This window comes from Gadus macrocephalus, chromosome 2 (assembly GCF_031168955.1).
Source record: "Gadus macrocephalus chromosome 2, ASM3116895v1".
Taxonomy (NCBI): Eukaryota; Metazoa; Chordata; class Actinopteri; order Gadiformes; family Gadidae; genus Gadus; species Gadus macrocephalus.
The window spans coordinates 1,392,694-1,413,926 of NC_082383.1; the positions used below are offsets into that span (position 1 = coordinate 1,392,694).

A 21,233-nucleotide genomic window follows, 5' to 3' on the forward strand; every position below is an offset into this window, starting at 1 on the left:
TCTTAAACAGAGACGGTTTCGCATTCGGACGCAGTTCTTCACGTGGATATCAAGACCCCTTCCCTCAGAACCATCAGCCACTTTATTCATATCCCCTTTGTGGCCGGGTAGAGGTTCTCCCCTCTTGCATGGAGCTCAAGTGGCTTTACATCAAAACGGTCCACACACTAATTTTCCTTCTCTTCATGGAGGATTCATGTTACACCACAAGCTGAGCTTCGTCAGGTGCGTCGGTATGAGACGAAGGCCAGGCCCACAAGACCCCACCCTCCTCTGAATCGCTGTATACAGCCATGCTAGCACATCCTCTGTTAACACTTCTGCTCGATGAACCGAGGAATCTGTTTCTCGGCCTAAAGCCCGAATGCCACGCCCGTGTCGGGTGGGATGCAGAATTAGATATTTTTATTTGACGTCCAGTCAAAGACTTATAATTAGGGCTGGGTAAAAAAAATCTATTTAATCGATTTTGGATTGAATTCATTTACATTTTGTAATATCGATTCATAGGGCATGAGATCATTATTTTATTTTTTTGACCATTATTATTATTTTTGCACTTTAATAAACAATACCTTAATGCAATTTGCAGTGATGGAATGTTGTAGTTCAAGTACACTTTCACTTGCAATTCCTTTCTAATTTCAAAATTGCACTTTTGAGACTTGAGACAGATTTGTTTACAGCTCAAGTTTAAACTGTCCAATTTACAAGATTGCACTTAAAACCTGTGGTTTAAGGTGAAGAGAAAAAATAAAGTACATTTGTATTGTGTAACGCAGTTGAGCCCTTTTCATTATTTAAGAGCAGATTGAATCTAATCGAGATTAATCGATTCAGAACCGTATGAATCAAAATCGAATCGATTTAGGAAATTGGCCACAATACCCAGCCCTACTTATAATTAGACTTTTAATAAGACTCAATCTAAAGCAAGAGAGACTATGGCCCAATCCCATTTCTACCCCTTCCCCCTCCCCCTTGTTTTGAAGGGGTAAGGGGAAGGGGTAAGGGGTAGAAATGGGATTGGGCCTATGACTTCCGGGCTTGGGTGAGTCTTAAAGTGAGGCGGGCGTGGGAGGCAGCGGGCGCGGGCCGCTGCGAGGACGCGGTGGCTCTCGGGAGTACACAAGCATTATTGAATGTGTGCTCCGAGTACACATGTAGTATTGAACGGTTGCCAACCATAATAAACAGCCTGGAGCGAATGCAGAGTACGGGCCACCCCTGTGCCATAAAGCATCCTGCTGAAGGGGCACGGGGCCTCGCCGATGGACGCTAAGCACGCCGGGAGGCCTTCCAGAAGGTGATCAGAGGCAGGGGAGTGCTGAACACCTCTGATGGGAGGGCTGTGCAATAATTACAATGATTGATCGTGATTTCAGTTCTTGGGTCAAACGATCTCGGAACTAATATAATCGAGTTGAAACGATTCTTTTTCTTTTTTTTTTTAATCCTATAATCAAGCATATCTATTTTATTCATTGAATGTTTTATAGAAATTGCAGAACAGCTGGATAAATATTTGAAAATATGTTATTTTCATATCCCCAAATATTTTTCTTTTTAAGGGGAAATTTCAAAATTCTCAGTTACAAAGTTTTTCTTTTGGAGAGACATGCTGAATTAATGCAACAAAAATAATCGTTTGATTAATCGTGATTTCGATATTGACCAAAATAATCGTGCTTGTGATTTTGATGCACAGAAGTTTGAGTTATTTCCGGACCGCTGGAGGAAGGCTTCTTCCTGAGCGAGACTAAGTTCGACGCAATAACAAACCAGCGTGAGAGCGAAAGGTAAAGAAAGAAGTTGCGTTTCTCTGTAGGGATCCTTTTCATAATGTCACAATATAATCTGTGCACAAATAAGCCCTTTTAGGGGAAGTGCGTGGAGTGGTGAAACTGCCCCAAAGGATTATTACCTTGCAGCCGTTTCCATGCATCACGACTGCGACGTTGTCGCGCTACACTGGTCCAATCTCAAAAGACGGTTAGTCAATTAGATCGAGATGTTGCTCAAACAGAGCCCAGGGTGACCGATCCCACCGGCCTCCTTTAAGGTAGGTACCGTGTAGACACAACCAAGGGGAACATCCCAGCCTTTCACAGCCTACACCTGCCCACCGGGGGATTGGATGGGAGAGGGGAGGGTCTCGGCAGGGGGGGGGGGGGGGGGGGGGGGAGACTGGATGGGAGAGGGGAGGGTCTCGGGGGGGGGGGGGGGGGGGGGGGGGGTTCTTACCGACGGCACAGAGCCCATGTTCATCTGAGGGTGGTTCATTGGGGAGGCGGCACGCGGCCCTATGGGCGCCTGGGCCATCTGCACATTCTGCGCCATCGCCATGGGGTTGAACTGATTCATCCCTGGGGGGGGGGGCCGGGACAGAGGAGAGGTGGTTAGACAGGGGAGGAGCGCACGCACGCGCACACACACACACACACACACACACACACACACACACACACACTACACACACACACACACACACACACACACACACACACACACACACACACACACACACACACACACACACACACACACACCTTATTGGCGTCTGTTTACTATACTTGGAGGCGTTGTAATTGAATATCGCTACACGCCGCCGAGTGTTTTTATTCAGTTAGCGACCGGGGCTGAGGGACAACACGTGAGGGTTCACAGGTTTAGGGAGAACAAGAGCCTCCCTTTATTGCGGTACAGGCGTCTTCACTGTCCAAACGACATGTTACCGTGTGGATTAAGTTAGAGAGCTGCCTCGCCTATAACCAACTAAATGTGTTTAACAAGTTGCACAAATTAGGTTCAACGATCAATTGCGTTGTCGGTTACGGTAGATACCACACCTGAAAATACTCTCCTGAAACCCTGATACTATATGGAGTCTCTTCCTATGGAGTTGGATCAGTCATCGTTTGTTCTTTCTATTTATATACTTGCCAGCGCCCTGCCGTATCAAGACGGGTATCCATCGATACACTGACAACCACCCAATCTCGAGTGTTTTCCCTTGAAAAAAATAGTTAAAGAGAGGGCTAAAGCGGAGTTGAAGGGTGTGAGGTGTTGGTGGTGGTGGTGGTGTTGGTGATGGTGGTGACGGAGCATGCATACCTTGAGAGCCCTGCATTCGGTTCAAGAGCTGATTTGGCACATTGGGCATAGGCACGGGTCCATCTGCAGGAGGGATAGCACAGTGTTTACAAGCAGCCACGCGACTGCATCAGCGCTCTCTGGACGCTGGTCTCGCCCGTCCTGGTTCACTCGATGCCCTTAACGGACCAGGTGGGGTTACCGCCAGGAGAGCCCCCATGGAGAGAGGAGTGGGGAGAGGAGTCCTGTTGGCTCTACTGCCCCGCTTCACTGGACTTTAGATCGCCCGCGATTTCCCTTGACTTCATCTGCTTTCTGCATCGTTGTAGTTTATCGGTACACGTGTTTTAATCAGGACTTTACCTGCGTTCTCCATTTGTGTTGTTTATGGGTACACACGATTTAATTAGGACCTTAACATGCGTTCTACATCGTTGTTGTTTATCGGTACACATGTTTTAATGAGGCGGTGTTTGACTGCGGTGGTCTGAGCTTCTACATTAGGTCCGCACTTCTTCTATACTATCCGTTCATTGCTTGTCCCACACCAGCCCCTACATGCCGAGTTTGGCCACAACAGACATCAAAGACGAAGGATTTTTCTACACAGAGGTCGGCAGCAGAACAAATTCAATAAATTAATAAATAAAAACCGACTGACGCCACTCACTGGGGGGTCTGACGGCCTGACCGGGGCCCATGGCGTTGGGCTGGCCCATGCCAGGGCCCACCATGGCAGGCTGCTTCTGGAGCCGCGACCGCCGCTTCTCCTCCAGCTCCTTCTGGATCTTGTAGATCTTCTCCGCCAGGAAGTGGTAGTACTCGTCCTGCGAGAGGGAGGGAGGGAGGCACACGTCACGTTCACGTTCTCACGCAGACGCCCGACTTCATCCCACGCAAAGTGAACTGAGGGGGGCTGCCTTTATGTGTGCCGAGTGCGTGGATGAAGTGTGTCAGGCTCTGGGTCTGACTATTGTCATTGTATCGAATCCGTGACTACGTAGTCGCTAAATTAGCAGTCGACTATAACTTGTGTGCTTTCCCTCCTTCCAACCATTATTCCGTCTGTTTCCGCGTGTTGCGTTGACCGCGACTGGATGCCTGGACCCTCTTTAGGGTGAACCGGCAAGAACCCCATCACCATGGACGTTACTTTTATAATCCAAATTATAAAAAAATGTTTATCCCTATGTTCGTCAATTATGGCACCCATTGCACTCCTGAACATCCCTGGAGGGAGGGATCCCCCACTCTGCATTCCTTCTCAAGATTTCGTCCTCGCTCGTTATGTTGTTTCCTGCCAAATGGGGGGCTAGGGGTCAGGGGGTAGTGTCATAGATATATGACCCGTTAAGCCGTTTGATACTGTACCTGTGATTAAAGGCTATACAAATGAAATGGAAGTGCATGACCCAGCTCGACTCATGCGAGCTCTCATATGAAGAGCGAGGCGTTTAAGGCTTAGTTATGGTTCCACGTTGACGCAACGTCAGGGGGTTTACGGACCCATTTCGGGGGGGGGGGGCGGCCTAACGGGCGCCTCCCAAATACTGTAAACGTTGCGGTCGAGGGCGACGCAGCAGCGAGGGCTGCGATTGGTTGGCTAACGTAAACCCGACGCAGGACTAAAAACAGCTTCAAGACCGCGTCAAAGCGCCTGCGTGGTCATCTCGTTGCGTCGCCGTGGAGCCACGACGAAGCCTTCAGCACCGCGGGGCTGCGATGGACGTGACGCGGGTGGATGCTTACCCTGCTGTTGGCCGACTCGTACATGTCCCCCTCACCTTGCGGGCGTAGGCCACCAGGTTCTCCATCCTGCGGTCCTTCAGTGCGGCCGGGTCCGGGGTCGGGAATATGGCTTGTACTCTGTGAGGGGGGGACGGGACGGGACGGGGGTTACTACTGGACCGGAAACATCTGGCTGATGACTCTTGACTTGAATGAGTGAGTGCGAGAGTGTGTGTGAGAGTGCGAGAGCATGTGTGTTTGTGTGCGTGTCTGTGATTGGGTGAGTAAGTGAGAGAGAGAAAGCGAAAGCGTTTGTGTGATCGAGTGAGTGAGTGAGTGAGTGAGTGAGAGAGGGCGAGTGCGAGTTTGGAGACTGTGCGTGTGAGTGAGTGAGTGAGAGGAAGCTAAAGCATTTGTGTGATCGAGCGAGTGAGTGAGGTGAGAGAGCGCAAGTCTGTGTGCGTGTGTGAGTGAGTGAGCGTGAGACAGCGTGTGTGTGAGTGAGAGAGCGCGAGTTTGAGACCGATGTGTGTGAGTGTGAGACCGTGTGCGTGTGAGCGAGTCAGTGAGTGAGTGCGTAACTGCGAGAGCGCGTGCGAGAGTGCACGAGCATGGGTTCGTGGCAGGGCTGCTGGGAACTCACAGCTTGTGCACCAGGTGAGTGCGCAGGTCCTGAGTGACGTGCTCGTGCAGGGACTTCCTGACCCCCGACGCGGAGAGGGGGCTGGCGGCCGGCAGCTTGCCCATGCTGCCCCCCACCAGCGAGCCGTCTGCCAGCAGCTGACTAGAGGGGGGGAGGGAGAGAGGGGGGGGAGAGAGGGGGGGCACGGGGCAGTTAGGAATGGCCCCGAGCACACCGATAAGATCATACACGTGTTCAGGGGGATGGCTTCATCCCGTGGGGGGGGGGGGGTAGTGAAGCCGGACTCACTGTTCAGCGAGAGGCAGAGGCAGAGAGGGGTCCAGGTGCATCTGGTCTGACGAGGGAAGGCCCATGCCACTGGCATCTGGCTGGAGCCTGAGACACGCACGTCAGAGAGCGGGTTAACACACTGGCTGGTGCCACACACGTATACACACACACACGCCAGATAGCAGGTTGTTGGTGGCTCTGGATGAGTCAACTGGGTAATCGAAACTAACCCTAACCAATACGACATCCTATTCTCCCCAATGTGCTCATGGTCTGCATTGAACATGGAGTGAAAACCATTTTCATTTGAAGAAGAAAAAAGCTTTCAGTAAAAATGGCATGATTCAATTTAACCATTTGAAATCGTTCATTAGGATTTAGTTTGGATATTTCTACACACATCCCAAACATCTCAGTCCAGTATCAAGACAAGCCCAATAACATACACACACAGTAGGGCTGCCTCGATTATGGGAAAAATCATAATCATGATTATTTTGGTCAATATGAAATCCCGATTTTTCAAACGATTATTTTTTGTTCGAAAACACGTTGGTTTATTTAGCATGTCTCTCTCGGAAAAAAACTTTGTAACTGAGAACTTTGAAATTTCGCCTTAAAAAAAATACACAAAATGGTCAAAGAGAAAATGTTCCAATCAAAACAAACACAAATATGTATCCAGCTGTTCTGCCCTTTCTATAAAAAAATAAAGATTGTTAATTTTGTGATCGTTTGACGCCAAGATCGCGATCAAAACTCGATTATTCTCCCAGCCCTAATCCACAGCATTCAACATATCAAAACAGACTCATTTCTAGTTTGCAGATTGCATTCATCCACCAGCTGGGCCCAGACCCCATCAGCCCCCGACCCAGTACCAGTACCCGTACCCAGACTGCTGATGCTCCGCAGCGCCGGGTGGCCCTGGGGGCTGGCCTGGCCCGGGATCTGGGTCTGGCCGGGGGACTGGTTCCCGTAGGGCAGGCCCAGGGCGGCGTAGGCCCTCTGCATGGAGCTGGGGTCGATGTGGCCCGCCGTGTTGTTGATGGCGGGGTTGGTGCTGGGCTGGCTGACCCCCACCGAGCCCAGCGAGCTGGCCAGGCCGGCGCCGGGGGAGCTCAGCATGGCTGGAGGGAGGGGGGGGGGGGGGGGAACAGGACGACAGAGTGTAGGAGGGTTAGGGGGGGAGGGGTACTGATGGGGAGGCAGGCCTCGCTTGAGAAGTAGAACTATGTTTCAGGAGCCGGTTAGAAATTAGGAAGACCGAAGACAAATGCTGTTCAATATTTGCAAAGCTTATTCTGGAAATATGCACAAAGTTAATTATTTGGGCCGCCTACACACCGATAAAATATAAAATACATTGCATGTAATTGAATTTATTTTTTCTTTTCACTCACATTTTATAGCAAATAAAATATTTAAAATATATATATATATATTGTGTTTTATATATTGAACAAAAATGTAAAAGTACACAAAAGTTGTCAACTGTTGCGTCATTCCCTGAATAAAAAGTAAGCAGCGGCCCTCCTGTGTGCGATGCTCCCGTAGCTCCAGCTGCTCTGGGAACAGCCAGGGTTAAGATCTCAGCGCCGCTTCCCTGCGGTCCGCAGCGCTGACACGGAGCACGCTGCCTCTGTGGGGTATTTAAACCCGTCACAGGGGCCCTCGTCCAATCAGAGCGCCGGCCCCGCCCCCCACTGAGAGGGGAGCCACCGAGCTCCTCCCCCGGGTGTCAGATTACGAGCCTGGCTTACGCTGCACGAGAGGGAGTGTGGAGGCCATGGTGGTGCGCACTGAGACGGCTCTTCAGCGGGCAGGCATTAGGGGCGGACTCAGTGCTTCCGACTGCATGCAATAATTATAAGAGAATATTTGCTAAACATTAATAATATATTATATTAATAATAAAATATTTTATAAATATTGTATTCTTATAATAGTTTATTCATGAGGAATCGAACTTAATATTCAATCGTTTCACCTGTACTCCGTAATTGACTGTTTGCATACCCAAAAGCTCCACGATAACTACGTACCTCTCCCCCCCCCCCCCCCCCCCCTCACCCTAAACCAGGGCTTCCCAGAGGGTACACAGAGTTGCCTCTCACGGCTCAGCCACAGCCCTGAACCTGTGGAGGGCGGACGGGATTTAGCGGCCGGCTCCCCTCTAGAGAACCTCTACGGCCAAGCCCCTCTGGAGGAATCCGCTCCCGCAGCCAGGCGAGCCGGCACAGAGCTGCGATGACCTCAGCCTCCTACAGGGGGCAGCGCCTCACACCGGAGCATCAACCCGAGTGAGTCTGCGCTCTCAGCTTGCTGCCGGATTCAACAGTTGTCTTATTTCTGCCGGATGCGCCACAGAACCGGAATAATAATGAACACGACGCGAATACGACTAAGTGCCTTTTTTTTTTTTTTTTGCATTCAAGCAAATTATAAATGATCGCTTTAGGGTGACATCTGTGTTGTTATTATAATTGTTTTAAATATACATCTCGACCTGCGGAGGCGATTAAGGGGAGGATGTACACGGAAAAGGGGGAGCAGGTGTGGGTAATCTGCACGGCCGAGTGGTCTCGCTGGTTATCTCTGCGCTGAAGCCCGGAGTACTATCAGGCTGAGTGGGAGTCAATAACAAGCGCTCTCTCTGTGCCACGCAGATAATTCAGTAACATTCAGGAGCAGAGCGGACTCCGTTCACGAGAGGCGGCCAACGCCGCCGCTATTGCTGATGATGATGAGTCGGGAGGCAGGGGTGGAGAGGGCTGAGTGGGTGAGGTAGGTGGAGAGGGTGGAGGCGGGGGAGAGGGCTGAGTGGGAGAGGCTGAGGGCCTTACGTTGCTGGTTCCTCTTGTCACTGGCGTTCTTCAGCGGCAGGCAGACGGGACAGTCGTGCCGCGTGCAGTTCTTCCAGTGGGAGATGATCTGCCTGGATGACGCACAGTGAGCCACTGCAGAGAGGGGGAGAGCAGAGGGAGAATGAGACGTCGAGAAGAGGAGACGGGCCAAGTGTTTTACTCCTCGCTGGTTAGGAAGACGCAACGGGACGATCCCGTTCTCTGATTTTGTACTTAAAAGAGAGGTGAACCCTAAAAACAATATATATATTTTTTTTGCTGTCTCATCGTCAACATGGTAATAAAATATATGTGAACGTAATTTTGTCATGCAACTACAATACATTGAGAATTTTTATTAAAAAATCCTATGTTTTTGCCAACCAGTTTGTTCACGTTCTACTCTTCTCCGAACCCAAGTCGAGATCTTTTCGTTATGAATGGAAAGTGTGGGAGTATGTGGATCTGAAATCAAAACCAACCCCCCCCCCCCCCCCATCGATCACCCCTACACCGCCGCCCAGAGGAGGAGAGACTCACCCTGGCACAACTTGCCGGTCTGGCAGTGGGTCATGTGGTTGAGGACGTTCTTCATGGTGCGGCAGTGGGGGAGGGTACAGGCCCTCACCTCCCCGTTGGCCTGCTCCCGTCGCTGGCACTTGTGCGCGTGCAGAAGCAGGACCAGCTGCTGCTGGATCAGCTTGCGCTTCTCCGGGTCCGCCGTGGGCCCCGTCGCCACGCCGCCTGCCCCCGGGACCATGCCCACCTGCTGCTGCATCTGGGTCCACGAAGCGCACGCACGCACGCACGCACGCACGCGCACACACACACACACACACACACACACACACACACACACACACACACACACACACACACACACACACACACACACACACACACACACACACACACACACACACACACACACACACACACACACACACACACACACACACACACACGTTTAGTGAATTTAGTGTGGGCCCCTTCCGAGCGGTCACTTTGCGGTGAATCGAAACGCTCGTCACTGAAGGCGATCAATTATGCGTCAGTGTGATTTTACAAGGTGGCGTTGATTCGCTGAGGGGAACCATTACAGACAGGGACACCAGGCACAGTCTTCTGGTTTTAAAGCGACGCTGGCTCACACAGTAGCTCATTTTTCCAGTTAAAAATTAATGCCAGCAAGTTAAAATAAAACTCAGTAAAAAAAAGGAAAAATAATCCAGACGACGGTTCAAGGTTAAGATCGTTCTACGGCTGGGTGTGCCTTGTTGCCGAGATTCTTTCGTATATTTCTTGAACGCAGAAATAACATAAAAGTAAATAGCATTCCTCTCTTATAGAGTGTGGTACTTAACCCGTGTGAAATTATCCAGGGCTTTTATTAATGGAGTATAATTAGTGCTGAGGGGTGGGAAGTAGACTGTATCTTAGTAAGACGGACAGGTTGCATCATGTCTGCCACAGGCAGGACCTTCAATTAAATTCTGTCGTGAAATTTTATATCGTTAAATCTGTCGAGTTCAGAATGAGAAAACTTTTAGTGGTGCTTAAACAAATGTGACACGTTAATCAAACCTTCAATGTATATCATGGTTAAGTAGTGTGATGAAATTAATTTACATGAATTATCATTTATATACTGTGTCACAATTATGTTTGAATACCCACAGGTGGTTTTAGAGGCAAGTACTGTCTAACATAATCCTTGTTCGACCATCCTGATCTTGCAAGTTGACATCCCGTTTCTCTCTGTAGATCAGTGTTGATCCTATTGGAAGCCTTCTCCTGGCAAATGTTCTTATTGTAAGTTGCATTGGATAAAAGCGTCTGCTAAATGCCATAAATGTAAATGAAAGCTTTAAAAATGTAAGAAATGATCAGACCAATCAACACTAAGGGGAAGAGTTTCAGTTCACGCCAAGCAAGCTGCGGACAAGGATTCTGTCAAAGTAAAAGTACAACGTTGGTAACCTAGGAAAGTTTAGCAAACTAATCCAAAATTATATCAAAACTACTTAATCTAAACTACACTGAATAATGACGAAAATATATCAATATACTTGCAACCGGATTTGGCAAGAGCCCAGCGAGCAAGAGCATCCCTATGACTGGCTGGAGCATTTCGAAAAACATATGGCCACGCCCATATTTGGAAATCAATAATAACAACAATAATAATAATAATAATAATAGTAACGACTCAGATAACGCCGCGTTCACATTGCACACGTCCATCGACGGATGACAGAGGTATGGGGGCTTTTTGACACACCCATGTATTTTGCTTGGTCGTATTACAAAGGCGATTTCATTGGACAGTGTATTTGCGTATATTTGCGTTCTGATTGGCCGACGCATCCGTCGATGCCTGAAAAGTTGAAAATATCTCTGAGCTGAGAGAACGGAAGAACTTTTCGAGAGGGCCCCAATCAAGGTCAATGGGTTCCGTCAACGGACGGATGCAGTGTGAACTAGGGCTGCTCGATTATGGGAAAAATCATAATCACGATTAGTTTGGTCAATATTGAAATCACGATTATGCAAACGATTATTTTGAAGTTTGAAAACATGATGTATTTATTCAGCGTCTCTCCCAAAAAAACACGATTGAACTTTGAAATTTCGCCTTATAAAAATACACAAAATGGTCAAAAAGAAAATGTTTCGATCTAAAATAACATCCAGATATGTATCCAGCTGTTCTGCCTTTTCTATAAAACATTAAATATCAAAATAATCGAAAAAATTGATTGACGCTAAAATCAAAATCGCGATCAACATCCGATTAATCGCCCAGCCCTAGTGTGAACACGGCGAAAGGCAAGCGTTAATCGTGGATATCAGCACGGTATCCCAACGCTAGTCGACTACGACGGAGTTGAACGCAACATGTGAGGCGGGCGGGGGGGGTCCTCACCAGGTTGGGCACACTGCCTGGCCCCTGCAGGCTGTTGGGGAGGGCCGCTTTGTTCTGGAGCTGCTGGGCGTTGAGGCCCCCAGGGCCCATCTGCTGCACCCCGACCTGGCTGTACTGCTGGCCGAACGGGGGCCCCGCCATCCCCATCTGAGCAGGGAGTAACGGCAACACGGGGGTGAGGCAGGTCCATGGAGCAACAGGTGCAGTGGTTAGATTAAGCTTGGTTAGCGCGCGCGCACACACACACACACACACACACACACACACACACACACACACACACACACACACACACACACACACACACACACACACACACACACACACACACACACACACACACACACACACACACACACACACACACACACACACACACACACACACACACACACACACACACACGTTTATTCAATGTCGTTCCAATACCGCTCAAGTACCATCAGAACCATCTAGAACCGTGGTACCCAAACTTTTAGTCGTCATGTCACCCCTGTGAGAGTTGCAGAGTTTCCCCAAGCATCATGGACAAATTCTGCTGCATAAACAAAAAAGTGAACATGCACATACATACATACATACATACATACATACATACAGAACACATAAATAAACCTTCAAAAATATTCACAGATACATCAGTTCTCAACTCACTCAAGGGGAAAAGACTTTTGCTGACTTTTGGAGTAAACTCCTCGGTTGTCATGGCAACGTTTATCAACAACCAAGAGTTAACAGTTTGGATCTCTTAGTGCCCGAGTATCCCGTCATGGCTAAGTGGAAGCGGAGTGTCGTTACTGGGCTGCCTGAATTATCTTCGGTACTGAGACTGTAGTCACCCACATGACAGTGTGGGAAGGTAGCTCACCCATTAATCTCGAGTACCCCCCGGATCAATCGGTTTGACACGTGTTGCCTGAACTAATGCATGAACCTGAATGAACCTGGACGAAGGGTAAGCGGTGGCCAAATACACACAAGGCACGGCAGTGAGTTTGTGCACTTTAACGCAATGCCCCTATTAATTATTTATAGCAGTTTTACAACTTTTTCTGACAAATTGTGTTGCAGGAGCCAGGGTAAGTGGGTAATTGGCCAACACAAACTCGGCTAACCGAAGCAGACGGTAAAAAGAAAACTGCCTGCAAAGGTTTCAAATCAACACTGCAAACTGGCCACTGTAGAAATGTATTCAAATCCACTTCTGAATGCTTCATCCACGATAGTGAATGGGATTTTGAGTCTTAGTGATTGTGATTTTGTGAGCTGGTGAAAGTGATTTTGTGCAGTAGCGAATGACTTTGTGCAGTTGCAAATGAGATTGTGTCATAGTGATTGTGATTTTTTAGTAATTTTTCTTCAGCAGAGAATGCGATTTCGTGCAATAGTAAAAGATTTTGTGCTGTAGCGGTGAATGAATATAGATTGTAGTGAATGTTATTTTCTGCAGTTCATAATGATTGTGTCGTAGTGATTGTGATTTATGCCGCTTTTCCACCGCACATGTAGCTCGACTCGACACGACTCGACACTGTAGCAGCACGGGTCGTTTTCCACCGCAAATAGTACCTCCTGGACGTGGGCGGGGTCGGCTGCGCGAAAGGGCCGTGACGTATTTTTGTACGCGACGCAAACAACACCTACGCAACCCACACATGGACAGAACCCACATAACAACAATGGAGGACATCGATGCGATGGTATTCGTGTTCGTATTATTAGCTGGCATGTTGAAGAAGTTGAAGAAGTGGAATATGTTGGCTGCGGCGCTGCTATGGCTGTTACCAGCATGGTTGCCATGTCGCTCTCGTGACTTCGTCACACTCTCTGGCCAATCAGTGGCCGGGCGTCTGCCGACGTCACCTTTTAGCATCGGCTCAGCTCGCTTGGAACCTAGAGCGAGGCGGTACTAAAAAAAGCAGCCACTTCAGGTACCAGATACCATGTTTTCGCGGTGGAAACGCCAAAAATGCGAGCTGAATCGAGTCGAGCTGGTACCATGCAGTGGAAAAGCGGCATTAGTGTTGTAGTGATTTAGATTTTGTGCCATAGTGAATGTGCCCCCCGTTTGCTTCTGTTTTCACTCAGTGAACAGGTGCCTTGACCAACCCCTCCTTAAAAGGGGAAGTGACTTTGCCGTGAATTTCATGACTTTTCAGCTTCCACTGAAATCCTAGTCACGAAGAGCCGCCTTCCCCTCCCCCAAAAAAAGATCGGAATTTAAATTGAATAGATAAATAGAGTAACAAAATTGCATGATATTTTGATCCAAATATTCAAAAAAGTGTTGAGTCGAGGAGGATGAGATTTATGCATGATAAAAATAAATAAAAGGTTTAGTTTAAAAGTGGTCCTGCTAAAGAACGGTTGCGTGACCCCGACCATAGAACTACGGCTTCATCCGCGGAGGGGGAAGACGAGGCTAATAATAAACCCCCTTCTACCCGTTGTTCCCAGCGCACCGCTGTCTGCTGCCTGCACCTAGGCCCAGGCAGCAGCCTGGGCCTAGGTGCAGGCAGCAGCCTGGGCTCCTCCGCTGGATAGGGACCCGAGAGAGAGAGCGAGAGAGAGGGAGAGGAGAGAAGAGGGAGAAAGAGAGCAACAGAGAGAAGAGAAAGAGGAAGAAGAAAGAAGAAAGAGAAAGAGAGTCAGAGTGAGAGAGGGAGTGAGTCAGAGTGAGTGAGTGAGTGAGTGAGTGAGTCAGAGTGAGTGAGTGAGTGAGTGAGTGAGTGAGTGAGTGAGTGAGTGAGTGAGTGAGTGAGTGAGTGAGTGAGTGAGTGAGTGAGTGAGTGAGTGAGTGAGTGAGTGAGTGAGTGAGTGAGTGAGTGAGTGAGTGAGTGAGTGAGTGAGTGAGTGAGAGAGAGAGAGAACCCCCTGCCTCGGCAAGGAGAAAAACAGCGCGCTCAACAGCTGAGCTGAGCTGAGCAAGGGGGAACGCGCACGGTCGATGACTACGCACTCAGCACAAGCTCACACACACCTCCCGAGGCACGTCTCTTATCAGCGCGGATTACACACACACACACACACACACACACACCCCGTGTCCCTCCTGCTGGGACGAGGCACCGACAGCTCACTGTTTGCGGCCTAGCTGACGGCGTGTTCACACTGCATCGCAGCGATAAGTGTTGGTCCCACCCCTGCTCCCGATGGCTCTGCCGAGCGCCTCTCAAAGGATCCACACCCCACGAGACACCCTGCCTACCCCTCCAACACACCCACCCACCACCGGCGGCAGCACCAGCAACAGAAACCAGCTCCCCTGGACATGTTGACCCAGAGGGTCATTAGGCCAGCCCCGAACATCCAGGGAGGACAATGTCAGAGACAGAGCCGGGGTGAACCCTCAGTGTCCCAGGGGGGGGGGGGGAGAACAAGCAAGGTGGAAGAGCCTCGAAGAACCGTCACTTTGAGATCAATAGCATCATTACCTCTGAGAAGCCTTGGGAGACTTTCAGACAGGACGGTTGTTTCGGTAAAGGCTACGCTCTCTCGTTACAGTGGCATGGCCAGGGAGAAAAGCACAGACACAACTTTTAATGTCTGGACGAGTCAAGTGTCCCAAACTTGAGTGACAAGGTATAATCACTATAAATTGTAAATCACTCTAAAAATCAAGGGCCATGTTAAAGCAATCCATTTTGCTTAAACTGTACCGAGTCATAAAAGAAGGCACAGTGGTCATAAATCAGACACGGCAAGCATGGGCCAAACTGGTATTTTTTACCTGCCGGAGTGGAAAAATCAAACGGCCAAGCAATTATTTTATTATGCAACCCTGAATTATTCCACCTGCCAAATGGGCAAATCAATCTGCCATTGGCTGGTGGCTGGTGTTCATTTTGAATCCTGCCTGCAAGGGTTCCCTAGCTGCGTTCCAAGCAGACTCCTAGACTAACTTCGGCCTGATGCCCGGAGTGATGAGCGGGAGCTGGAGTACTAGCAGTGAGTGGAGTTCGGAGAAGGGCGGTTCCGATGTATGACGTAATCCGACATCGGCCTTGCGCAAACAAAACTTTATGTTGGATGTCAGAGACTAATTCCAAGACAGCCGTTCAGTGCATCTTGCTGAATACACTAGAAGGGGAGCTGCGGTCATCGCGCACTGGTGAAACGGCAACTTCTAGATTCTAGACGGGAATGCGATTATAGCGAAATCATTACGCCGAGACTCTAGCATTTCCCTTGTAGCCATTTACACCACAAGTACACAAAAATGTAAAACAACCCATGGAGCCGGGCCTCGTTTCCTGATACTGTACCAAGGGAACCTCATTTGTGCAAGCGGAAGAGGCGTTGGGAAGGGGATTTTGAAAAGTGTTTCTACAGTGGCCAGTTTACACAGTGTTGGTTTGAAACCTTTACAGACACTTTTAGTGTTTACTAGCGCTGGACGAATTTGTGACCAACAATCATGAACTTACAGATCCCGGTCCCTAACAACATGAATTATACAAACAAACAGATGTACATGTAGATCAAAACATCACCATGTTTCAATGATGATGTGCGTGCAGGTGAATCACGATAATATTTAACAACAATTGTATCTCGCGTGTGCCTGTTTGTGTGTTCAAAAAGGGGTGACCGCAGTACGAACACACAATAACATCCATAATTTGTTGTGTAGAGCATAACCCGTAACCCTGCCAATGTTCACACACAACGGCCTCCATGAAGAACACACTTGAAGTGCGGCTCACCTTGTTCATGTTTCCAGCCTGCTGGGAGTTCATTGCGTGGTGCGCTCCCATCTGCGGCCCTCCCTGGGTGAGCGCCTCAGCCAGCACGCTGCCTCCGACGCCGGCCCCCACGCCCACAGGGGCGCCCTGCATGCCCTGGCCCTGGTACTGCATCCCCGGCCCCGGTCGGCCCCTCCCCGCCGGCCCCATGCCTCCGTTCATAACCGGCCCGGGCGAGGGCTGCCCCAGTACCCCATGGCTCTGCCCGCTGTTCATCATGGCCTGGTTGAAGTTCATGCCGGGGTTCCCGTTGCCCTGGCCCCCCTTCTGGACCTGGGCGGACGGGTGGCTGGGCGACCCCTGGCCCATGGGGCCTTTGCCCAGGACCTGGCCGAGTTGCCCCCCGCCCATGCCCCCTTGCTGGGGGCCCGCCTGGTTGTGGCCCACGGCCAAGATGGAGGTGCTGCCGGGCCGGAGCAGCTCCGACAGCTGCTTGTGCTTGGCGGCGGCGTCGGGGACCATGTTGAGGCTGGGGCCCCGGCCTGGGCCGCCCCCTCCCGGGCCCCCGTTGGAGGAGATGCCCATGAGGGCCAGGTCCCCGTTCGGGATGAGGTCGTCCGGGAGTTCATTTTCCAGGTCGAAGAGGGACACCAGATCTGGATGAAGGGGAGATGGTGGACATGGGCGGGTCAGTCGTTGTTGTTATTGTTTTCGTTTACGACGAAGGATTTTCTAACGCAGTACCAATGGTGAAATGATTGCCAATATGGCCGTATCCTATAGAGCTGGTTGATCTTGGCAGAGACATTGATCATGATTATTTGTATCAAGATTGAGATCACAATTATTATGACGCTTTTATACATTATGTGAAAACATTATTGTACAGTAATGTTACACAATAATGTGACGAATTTCTGGTATTCATGAGCGTGGGAAGCCCAGATCCTATTCGCTATCATAATTTGATTAATCACCCAGCTCGAAAATATGCTGCCGTCTTTTCTGGAATTTTCCACCCCTTCAAAATATACGGCGACTACATAAGTCAAGTCGATCAGGGCCCAGTTCTAAATGTCCTGCACAATTGTAACTCTGCTAAGACACCAGTAGCAATAGTGTCTTCCTGCTCCTATATGAATACAATCATATAAATATACATATGCCCAGTGGGGAAGAGTTTTCTGCCGCAAGGTGTATTCTAGCAGCTGGTTGAACCATTCACAGTATAGACAAGACAAAGCAAACTTCCCGCCAGCACCTCAAGCACTAATGAGCTCTACAGTCCAAAACATATGTGCGAGCCAAGTTCCTGCCAACAAAGAATTCCACAGCGTGACAGACACGCCCCCACACACGTCTCGCTTCACGCCTGGGCCAGACATCTGAAAAGCCGGAGAGCTAGACGGCTATAGAGTTGGAAGGCTGGACAGGGAAAGTGAGAGCGTTTATGAATGACAACATTTGCCACACAACGGGGACTGTGGAAAGCTGGAAGATAATGAGAAAAGGCCAGACTTGGCAGACGTGACACGAGGGTGACAACAGCAACCGAATCATAGAAGACTTTAAAGCGCGTACTTCCAGAATGTAATTTAGCAAACCAATTCACATGAAGAGGTTGTAGCCATGCTTAAAGGTGACAGATCAGTGTTTCCCACTGAGAGAAAGCAATGTGTGGTGGGTGTGGGGGGTAGACGTGTAATCCTGAATTTAACTTTTTATGTAAAAGAAAATCAATAGTATGTGACAATTTAAATTCTAATGATAAAAAAAATAATAGTCCTTAAAAAGGCACCCAGTGCAACTTTATGTAAACATTCAATGAAAAATAAACATTCAATGAAAAATAAACATTCAATTTCTAGTCTTTTTTACACGTAGTAAGTTTCAATAACTCCATACCATTACATATCGACATTCAAGGAGCAAAGATGAGACGTCGTTGTGTGGTGAGAACTGATAGAAAATCGTAAACAACAACAATCGCCGGTGGGGAGAAGCCATTTTTCCATTGACTTGAAGCCTGCTTTATTTATTGTAGGTTACAAAAAATAAAGAAAATGGCGGCATTGTTGTTGTTATCGATTTTGTATCAGTTCTCACCACACAACGACGTCTCATCTTTGCTGCTTAAATGTCGGTATGTAATGGTATGGAGTTATTGAAACTTACTACGTGTAAAAAAGAATAGAAATTTAATGTTTATTTTTAAGCCTCGAAAGTTGCACTGGGTGCCTTTAAACCAATCAGACCAACGACCACTTCATTCGCTAAATCAATTAATCATTGTACATCAAATGTGATAAGAAGAGTAAATGCCAGCACAAGTTATCAGAGTCCAAAGTGATGTCCTAAATTTGGTTGCTTTATCTGACAAGCAGCCATTTAAAAGTTACCTATTACCTGCAACATTAAGCAGCAAATATTTGTCATCATTAGTATATGATATATTACCTAAACGATTAATTATCGTAATAGATTTGATATTTTCTGTCGTTGGAGTAAATCCAAAGAATTGGATGATAGCCCGATAGATTTCGATATCATTCGAATTAGATTCAGATATTGGATTGACGATATGAAATGAAATAAATTGTCACTCATCGTGAGTTATGACATTGGTTCTTGTACATGAAATGCTTGAGCATCGTTTAGACAAAGTTTTTTTAGGTCTGAACCATGATACAACATTAAATTGAAATCGGTAGGTACAAAAATGTCTGTTTTATTTAAAAAAGCGCTGCATACTAATAATAACAACTGTTTACATAGAATAGTATTACATATTTTTTCCATTTCTGGTGATTCGTCATCCAGAAAGGCCCTGTGTATAAGCTCTCCTATAAAAGGCTGAGATACCACACAATGTTCCCACTCTCAAAGAACCACGTAATGATGGTAACCTAAAGTCTGGCCTTTGCTAGTGCTCACCACTGCGAATAATTGGTTGCGCCTAGGTCGCATCGGTGCCAGTAATAAAAGGAAATATGTACCGGTAATAGTGTTCTCCCCAACAATGTCATAGTGAAACTGCTCCACCGTGCTCCTTTCCTTGAACATCGTGTAACTTTAGTTGACGTTGTTGTTTTAAAATGAGTCTTATATTCCAGGTAAGACGCGTCACTGAAAAGGGTGGTTGGTACACTGTGCAAAGTTTCAATGACATCGCACCGCTAGTGCAATTCGAGATAAAAGCGTGCAAACAAAAAACCTGCACTATTCTGGATGAACCATGACCAGAAAAGGAAAACAGTTATTGTAACTGGGTAGTAATACCCAAGTACCACTATGTTATTATTTTCAGTCTTTCTTTGAGAAGGAAGAGTTGGTATGTGAGGAAGGAGATGTCGAGGCACTGGTGATAACATTTATTTTGAACTATGCAAGAAAAACATGTTTGCAATTTAAGAGTTCATCTTTTAAAATAAATGTACACAGGTGGATGGTGCATGACAAAAGACATGCCAAGACAAAAGGACAATACCAAGACAAAACTGAGAAAAAAGGGCGCAACCAAATTAGTCAGGATACCACCAAAGGAAAAGTTAGTGGTACTATCGCCAACAGCAGAAAATGTTAGTCTTGATCCCTTGTGCTTGCCTGCTTGTGGATAGCGCTATTGCTGCTTTCAATTTGATTAAACAGAACCAATTTTCTAGTTTGTGATCACTTGAAGAAGGGTTGCACCGATGTATTGGACGAACATCGGTAACGGCCGATATTTGCGTTGTTGACTGACTGACATCGGAAAATAAGATGACATTCACCGATGGCAGTTGCCGATGTTTACATGTTTAATGCTTCCTGCTCTTGGAATGTCACTGAAACATGTCTTACAAACTGCATATCGCTGATCTTTCTCCGAGACAGTGAAATACTCCCACACGGCCGACATTTTCTTTCACTTTCATTTGTAAACAAACCACACGTGCGCGCGGGCGGCTCTCTTTTTTCTGTCGCATCACTCCGCAAGCGCCCAGAATTTCACAATCGGTGCATCCCTAATTTGAAGTACTCCATACCATCGGTTTAGAAGCAGTGTGTCTTTGGAAAGTTTGACACTGAAGCTCTGCCATAACGGAGACAACCTTCGACCAATGAGTGGATCGTAATCTTATCTCATCGTCAAAATGACGTGATGCGGTAGAAGGGAGAATAGTGGAGCAGTAGCATTGGTACATTCTTTGGTGAGAACCATGAATAATAATACGTTTCCAGAACACAGCGACCCACTTATGTGTCGACCATAGTCGATAGACATCAAATTTGTTAGCGTTGTTGAACTTGACAGCGTTTCCAGAACACACAACACACAACCAGAAAAATGCTAAAGAAATCTGGTTGTTTTTGGTGATGGTACTGAGGTTTTGCAGTTGGTAGAGGGGTTACAGAGGTGCATTTCCCAGCCCTACCTGCAGCTGCATCCAACGCTACTGGCTAGCGCTGATTAGCTTACCGTGATGTTGTGTGCAGTGAGAAACACTAGATTAGTTCTAAGCTCCTATGTATTAGAGGGTAATACAATATATCGGGCTGATATATATTACTAGTCCAATACACCGGTCGGGCTCTAGTCACAAAGCATTGCAACTGCCACGAGAGAACATCTCCATTTTACGGTAACATAAAGAGGACAATACTGCTGGTGATTCATCCAGCAGTATCTCCACGACCGCAAGTCCTTTATCAGACGCACTTGAGACCGAACGGCAATAACAAGCGGCAGTGCGTGCCAGCGAGAGGGGAAGAGGGGAGAGAGAGAGAGAGAGAGAGACAGAAAGCTAGAGTCAGATGAGGCAGAGAGAAACTCCCTCTCGCAATCCTTCACTGGATTGTCACTTGTACCAGATCATTTCCCTCCCCCTCTCTCACCCTTGCTCGCTTTACGTTGGGTAATCAGGAGGGACAGCCCGGCATTGCTAAAGTAACAGATGAGATTTTAATGGCCTGGGCATAACGCAGAATATACTGTTAGCACTCTGCCAACACACAGCATTTGTTCAAATGACCACCAATCAGCCCAGTGACGATTAGCTACA

The 21,233-nt window shown here is 48.0% G+C and overlaps 1 protein-coding gene across 1 annotated transcript in view; it reads right to left on the reverse strand.

Annotated features, from left to right (window-relative positions):
- The window catches only part of crebbpb (CREB binding protein b), a 42,524-nt gene that overhangs the window by 17,935 nt on the left and 3,356 nt on the right, over positions 1–21,233 (reverse strand). Inside the window, 12 exon segments of the mRNA XM_060069464.1 lie at positions 2,245–2,366; positions 3,115–3,177; positions 3,764–3,920; positions 4,843–4,877; positions 4,880–4,959; positions 5,465–5,605; positions 5,753–5,821; positions 6,609–6,864; positions 8,581–8,694; positions 9,121–9,358; positions 11,507–11,653; positions 16,213–16,847. Of these exon segments, the coding sequence (XP_059925447.1) occupies positions 2,245–2,366; positions 3,115–3,177; positions 3,764–3,920; positions 4,843–4,877; positions 4,880–4,959; positions 5,465–5,605; positions 5,753–5,821; positions 6,609–6,864; positions 8,581–8,694; positions 9,121–9,358; positions 11,507–11,653; positions 16,213–16,847 (2,057 nt within the window).